General features: G+C 49.8%; 1 protein-coding gene across 1 annotated transcript; it reads left to right on the top strand.

The window, feature by feature from the left end:
• The first annotated feature begins 6,818 nt into the window (after window positions 1-6,818).
• LOC126495656 (H-2 class I histocompatibility antigen, Q10 alpha chain-like) lies at window positions 6,819-7,471 on the top strand. Its single transcript, XM_050133252.1, has 2 exons — window positions 6,819-6,973; window positions 7,179-7,471. Exons 1-2 carry the CDS (start codon window positions 6,901-6,903, stop codon window positions 7,454-7,456), a joined length of 351 nt encoding a protein of 116 aa, XP_049989209.1. The 5' UTR covers window positions 6,819-6,900; the 3' UTR covers window positions 7,457-7,471.
• The last annotated feature ends 63 nt before the right edge of the window (window positions 7,472-7,534 follow it).

Genomic DNA, 7,534 nt, shown 5'->3' on the forward strand with positions numbered 1-7,534 from the left:
ACATGTGGCGAGGTCACAGGGACACACTACATCACACACATGTGACAAGGTCACAGGGACACACTACTTTGCACACTGTGCTACTGAGAGCAAATGTGCAGTGGAGTTGGTGGACCCTGATGGCCATAAACCGCATTCTGACGTCTTCGGTTGTGGGGAGTAGCAGGGTTGTTTTCTCTCAGCACCTGGCTCCCCCAGGGTAATTTCCTATATGGTGTGGTCCTTCTCAAGTTCTCCTGTAACTTGATCCACACTGAAATGAGCTCCCTGCCAACCTTTCCCATCTGCTGAGCCAGGCTTCCCTGTGCTTGGGTTTGAGGGAATCTCCTGTGCGTGTGCTCACATCCAGTCCACACTGGGCAGAAAGGACCCTGTGGTCAAACGGCCAGAAAGACTGCACACAGGACCTGCTGTAGACTCAGTGTTCTCCAGCCAACACTAACTTCACCAGCGTCTTCAGAAAAGTGAAGTTTTAGTTCATCCAAGGCTCTGGGATTCATCAGCTGGAGGAAACACCAGTGTAGAGGAAGATATGTATTTATAAGGTTTTTGTTTATAAGGGTGCACCGCCTCTGCCTGGCAACATAATCTTTCTCATCGTCATTGTGGAGAAGCAAACCAATTTCCCCTGGTCATATGGATCAATCTCCCTTCCTAACGCTACTATTCCTTTCTTAGACTGTTGGCCAAAGGACATCAGAATCCCAAAGTGGCCAGGGAGAAGTCTGAGCTTCCAATACAGCGGGATGCTTCTTGTGGACCCTGTCAGGGGCTCTCCTTACTCTGGAACCAAATGTTCCAGGCCAGCAGAACTTAAGGTACTGGAACTGGAAACAAAAATTTTCCTAGTGGGTCACTGGGGGTGACAGTGAGTGGAACTGTCCTCCTTTACATTCCTTGATTCCTGGACTCATGGATCCTGGCTACTGGAGTAATTGTACCGTATGTTGGACATTGCTTCATAGCATATACCACCTCCTGGAGACCCTGCCTCTGCGGCCCAGGCTGCTGTCACCTAACTGACTCTGCAACTGTGTCTCCAAAAGGCCGCTCCACCTTTCTGTTAGTCCAGCTGCTTCAGGAGGGTGAGGCACATGGTAAAACTGGTAGACTCCGTGATCATGTGTCAACTGTCCACTTCTCTGCAGTGAAGTGAGTTCCATGGTCAGAAGCGATACTGTGGGGAACACCATGGCAGTGGGTGAGGCATCCTGTAGTCCATGGATGGTGGTTTTGGCAGAAGCACTATGTGCAGGAAAGGCAAATCCATAACCAGAATAACTATCTACCCCAGGAAGGACAAAGTGTTGTCTTTTCCATAGAGGAAGTGGTCCATGAAGTTGTGGCATCTCTCTCCTTATGCAGAAACCTAGGAATGTAGCTGAGGACAGCTGTGTGTCAGGGCGTCCCTGCATGGGGGCCAGAGAGGCGATTACATGAAGAGATGGCACAGTCATGGGACACCTCTCAAGGTCAGATGCTAAAACTCTGTGGAAGCAGACCAAGAGAGAGAAGTGTGTCACAGTCAACAGAGCAGAAAGGAGTTGGAGCTCTGAAGAGCGTTCTGACACCAGACATGGAGATGCAGAGTGTGGAGTTTGCACAGCTGGATTCTGGTCTTGCTTTGGTCCCGTGTTTCCTCACTGTGCTCACTTTTCTCCCTCTTGGAATGGTGATGTCCGTCCTGTGCCGCTGTGGGGTGGGAATATGTGATCTGCTTTTTTATTTTGATTTTACAAGGGATTGCAGTTAAGAGATTGCCATGGGTCACAGAGGAGACTCTGAACTTTGGACTTTTAAACAGTGTTGAGACTGTTATAGACTCTGGGGACTTTTGAAGTTGGACCGAATGCATTTTGCATCATGATATTGCTACAAGCCTATGGGGATTAGGGAGTGGAACGTGATGGTTTGAATAAATAAGACCCCACAGCCTCATATATTTGAATGATTGTCATCAGGGAGTGGCTCTGTTTAAGAGAGATTTAGAGGGGTCTCCTTGTTGGAGTGCGTGTGTCCTGGTTTGAGGCTGTGTGTCACTGTGGTGGGCTTTTTTCAAAAGTCCAACCCAGGCTTAGTAGCCCCCACTCTTCCTGCTGCTGAGGATCCAGATGAAGAACCCCCAGCAACTTCTCCAGCACCACATCTGCCTGCATGCTGTGACACTGTCCATCATGATGATAATGGATAAACCTCAGAATCTGTAAGCAAACCCCAATTAAATGCTCTCTTTTATAAGATTTTCTATGTTCGTGGTGTCTCTTCACAGCAACAGAACACTGACTAATATAGCTTCTTATTTATTTCTTATCTGGAAACACCATGGTTAATCCAGTACCAAGTCCGTGTGACTCATGCCACCATTAAATTACCTTTGCCTGTGCTGACCATTATATAACTGTGATCACCTTGTCTTTAGAATTCCATGCTGCCATTTGTCCCTGACACCTTTGGACCCAATGAACCCATTGTCTTTAATTCGTCCAGCTGAGCTGCACTGAGCAGCAGTATCCCAACCCTAAGTTCTGGCTCAAGCAAAAGGTTGACAACAAAACTCTTGAAACTTGCTGGTGCCCCTCATCACTGTGTCTGACAGGATCTGTGAAGGGTGTGTCTTCTGGACTTCCCATTGTGGAGGGTTAGGTTTTACACAGCACACTCACTCCAGCACTGCAATTTCCCTGAGCCTCAAAATCCCTTCATCAACACTGAGCCAAGGGATGTCAGGCAGCTCCAAGTCCTTTTCAGAAGCCCATCTTTGATAAGTGTTTCAGACAAACATTCAAACAAACTTTTGTCACCTTTCTAAACTGTGAGCGCTTTCATACAGAATCTAGAATCTGCACTTACAGGGCCCATATCAATAAACTAGTGTGACCCAGTTTTAGGTTCCTTCCACCATTATTCCACAGCCTTGAAATCCATTCCCACACATTCCCCAGACTTCCGCTAGAACAACTTAGTGAACTTTTGAGCTCTTTAGCTGTGCAGCACATCCCCTCTGAGATTACACTTGCCACCTCCCCTGTAGCTGTCAGCCTTACCTGCAGTCTGGTTAGAGGTCCAGAGGTAACTACTGCTGGGTCCTGAGGGAGGTCAGGATGTCCTATTTGACAGTTCCTACAGAGAAAAGTCCCTGCTGGTTAACAGACAGTGAAGGATGAATTTGCTAATCAAAGGTGAAAAAAGCCAGCATTTCAGGTGTTGGGGCTGAGGGTGAAGAGACTGCTTTCTCAGGTGAGATAAACCCTCCAGAATCTGAGGGTTCAAATTCTCAGCTTCAGTAGCACACATCCTCATCCCAAGTTACAGGATCCTGTTTTCACCAATAAATTCCCTTACTAAATTTAACTGCTGCTTGAGAGTTCTAGAAACGTCCCTGGGTCCATGCTTTGCAACCTCTTTTGGTTTCCATGAATTTGCTTCCTCCCTGAAAGAAAACAAGATGCTTTCTGCACACAAGTTATAAGTTTGATGAGGGCAGGGCAGCCTGAGACTGGAGACCCTTGGAGTCTGGTAAGCTTGAGCCTGTGGGGCAGCTCAGCCATACTTCCCCCTTCAGTCTCACCCTCTGTGGGCTCAGGACAAGTCCTGTTGTTTTCTTCACCGGGTTGAACTATTGCCCTAGACTCTGATGCTTCTCTGTCACATTAAAAAGACGAGACCTGGAGAGATGAAGAAAGAGGGAAGATGGGGACAGGGGCCATCACTATCTACAGGAACTCCCTGGATGCTGGGGATGCCATGGTCTTTTAGAAGTTACCATTTAAGTGACTGATTAAATTTTTTTGTTGTTCAGTGGAAATTAAAAACTATCACACAGGGGGCTGGAGAGATGGCTCAGCGGTTGAGAGCACTGACTGCTCTTCCAGAGGACCAGGGTTCGATTCCCAGCATTCACATGGCAGCTCACAACTGCCTGAAAAATCCAGTTCCAGGGCGATCTGACACCTTCACACAAATGCACATAAAATAAAGTTAAATAAATCATAGAAAAATTAAAAAACCTATCACACAGCTCAAGTGCAAAGAGGAGCACAAGAGTGTCTTCTTCCTGGAGTGAAGCTGTGACCCGCTGTGCAGAGCAGGCATATAAAATGAATTTGTGTTTTTAATTTTATACTGCTTTTCATTTTTTTCAATTTCAGCAGTCTATTTCAATCATCAGATCCTGTCCTGTTTCAGAGCTGACGTCATCGACTGGTGGTACAATGTTGACTCAACTGCCCTGTGCACTCAGCCCCTGGGCCTCACACTCTTGATGTGTAGGAGAGAGAGGGGGAGCCATTAGAGCAATCTTTAAAACGTATTTTTATTAGATGTATAGTTTGTGCATATGAGTATGCAGGTGCACCAGGAACTGGATCCCCTGGAATTGGAGTCACAGATGGTTGTGGAGCACCACGTGGGTGCTGGAAACTGAACAGCAACAGGTGCTCTTAACCTCTGAGCCATCTCTTCACCCTCTTTTGTAGCTTTTACATAAGGAAACCACACAGCCTGGCTCACAGCAAGATGGCTGACCACAGAAGGAAACTAGATGCAAAGGAGGAGACAGTGTTAGTGCAGAGCTCTGGAGTGAGGGGTGCTGGGCACTGCTGGGGTGAGACCTGAGGGAGAAGAAGAAGGGTTCAGCAAGAGGAGACAGAAGCAAAGGGGGAGACCCTAGTGTAGTGGGGTCCTCCTGCTTGAGGGTCTTTGTCTACAAATCACAGTGGACACATCTGCAGAACCCTGCAGGGCATCTGACATCCCACACTGAATACTATGGGGGTTTGAATGAGAATGACCACACAGGCTCAGGGGTTGGATGCTTCAGCTCCAGCTGATGGAACTGTTTGGGAAGGATGAGAAGGTGTGGCCTCATTGGAGGAGGTGTGTTGCTGGGCTGTGCACAGAGGTTTTAAAGACTCCCACTATTCCCAGTGTCTCTGACACTTGCCTGTGGATCACGATGTGAGCTCTCAGCTGTTCCTGCCACCACAGCTTCCTCTGCCCTCATGGACTCAAACCCTCTGAAACTTAAGCCTAAATTAAACACTTCCTTGTATAAGTTGCTGGGATCACAGTTCTTATCACAAGCATAGAAAAGTAACTAAAGCCAGGTATAGTGACACAGTCTTTAATCCCAGGACCTGAGATACAAAGGCAGGTGGGGCTCTGTGAGATCAAAGCCAGCCTGGTCTACACAGTAAGTTTCAGGACAGTAAGAGCTATGGACACAAACCTTGTCTCATAGAACACCAGGGGGGACCTGCAGGTCAGACTCATTTCATCCTCCCCTCACCCTTCCTCTTCCTTCTCTCCAGTAGTCAGACCCTGAATCTTCTAAGAGAAAAGTCACCTCCAGGAACACAATGGCAGCAACAAGCAGTTTGGGATGCAGGGCAGAGATGCTTCTCTTTAAAGCAGAGGCACTGGCCTGCAAGCACCACACAGACTCCCACAGAGACCAGGCTCCTGTGTTCACCTGCAGTGGGCGGCTCACACTGCCAAGGTGATGCTCAGGGATCTCACCTGTAAACAGAGACTTTGCCTCTTCACTCGGGATCGTGTCTTCACAGCCTGGTGCTTACACTCAGACTCCTAGTGTTTGTTCCCAGACCTGTGACTCCAGGTGCTTGTGTTTACACAGATCTTCATTCCATAGTCCTGAGACTGTCCGTGTGGACCTGGGTCATTGTCTCAGCACAGTAGACCCCTTCTCCATGGGAAGAGACCTCTGTGGAGACCAAATACAGCAGGGCACTGACCCTGTCTACACTCCACGTTTCCCTGTGTGCACACACTTCCATGGTGCAGCTGCTTTAGTGAATAAACCACAGTCAGAGAAGAACTGGAACTAATAATAAAGAGAATAATGATGATAACTCTTTCTCTCTCTCTCTCTCTCTCTCTCTCTCTCTCTCTCTCTCTCTCTCTGACCTTCAGTCCCACTTTATGAGCTGATGAGATGAGAGATGAATGTCGCTGTGTGTGGGACACTGGATCTGATAACAGAGTTGGCTCCTGAGTTCCTCAGTTCTGTGCAGTGTGGACACTGGACAGAGGGTGATTTTAATGGCAGGGTGCACACTGGGGATTTAAGGATTCACCCCGTTCAGTAATGTGTGGAAATTCATATTTATATATTTTTTTGTTTTGTGGATTTTGGCTTGATATCTTTAAATGCCAGTCATGCATAGCTGAACTAAGAAGTAAAAGCAGAGGTGAGCAGGGTCTCCTTCCTGCAGAGTCATATAACACAGTGTGTCGAAAGTGCTTGACCAGAGCTGTGAAAAATCCAGTCACAGACCCACGCACTCTCCAGGGCTCAGACAGCACCAGTTTCTGTGAACATTCTTTGTTGTTGTTGTTTGTTTTTCTAGACAGGGTTTCTCTGTGTAACAACCCTACTTGTCCTATAACTAGCTCTTGTAGCCCAGGCTGGCCTCTATCATCTCACAGAGATCTGCTACCTCTGCCTCTCAAGAACTAGAATCAAAGCCTCCCCCCCACCACTGCCCAGCATGGACATTCATTTAAAATGAATAAATGAATAAAGTGCTGTGTGTCTTTTTGCTGGAAACTTCATGCTCTCAGGTTTCATTCTGACTAACCTGAGGAGCAGTTGGCCTTAGGAAGCTCAGAGACACATGACAAACAGCGCTCCATCCCGCACAGGGCTCAGGCAAAGTCTTAGTCCCCAGGAGGGTGAGGTCTGGGTGGACAAGCATGTCCCCAGTTTCACTTCTCCAGTTCCTAACCTGGGTGAGGTCCTTCTGCCCGGAAATTGATGACAACTTGGCGACTCTCAGCCCCATTGGGTGGCGAGATCCAGGAGAAACAACCAGCATCGTCCAGATTACAGGTTATAAAGTCCACGGAGTCGGCGGAACTCAGAGTCGTCCCAGATCTGAGATGGGGGCGATGGCGCCTCGCACTCTGCTCTTGCTGCTGGCGGCCGCCCTGGCCCCGACCCAGACCCGCGCGGGTGAGTGCGGGGTCGGGAGGGAAACCGGCTCTGCGGGGAGGGCGGGGGCGGCACCGGGCAAGCCGCGCCCCTACCTTGGCCCAGCCGGACCCTCCCGCCCCTTCTCCACCCGCGTTCCGAGCCCCGCGCCTGCTCCCCTCCCGGCCCGCGCTCCTGCCCGGGGTCCCGGGAGCAGGGTCGGGGTCTCACCGCGCGCCGCCCCCAGGCTCGCACTCCATGCGGTATTTCCACACCGCCGTGTCCCGGCCCGGCCTCGGGGAGCCCCGGTTCATCTCTGTCGGCTACGTGGACGACACGCAGTTCGTGCGCTACGACAGCGACGCGGAGACTCCGAGGATGGAGCCGCGGGCGCCGTGGGTGGAGCAGGAGGGGCCGGAGTATTGGGAGAGGGAGACACAGATTGCCAGGAGCAACCAGCAGACTTTTCGGGTGAACCTGAGGACCGCGCTCGGCTACTACAACCAGAGCGAGGGAGGTGAGTGACCGCGGTCGGAGGTCACGATCCCTCCGCATCGCCCCAGAGTAGCCCCGGATCCCAGGTCCGAAGTTCGGGGAGGAGAA

The sequence above is a fragment of the Alexandromys fortis genome, unplaced genomic scaffold (assembly GCF_014885135.2).
Source record: "Alexandromys fortis isolate MF-2015 unplaced genomic scaffold, M_Fortis_MF-2015_v1.1 scaffold_544, whole genome shotgun sequence".
In the NCBI taxonomy this organism is placed as follows: domain Eukaryota; kingdom Metazoa; phylum Chordata; class Mammalia; order Rodentia; family Cricetidae; genus Alexandromys; species Alexandromys fortis.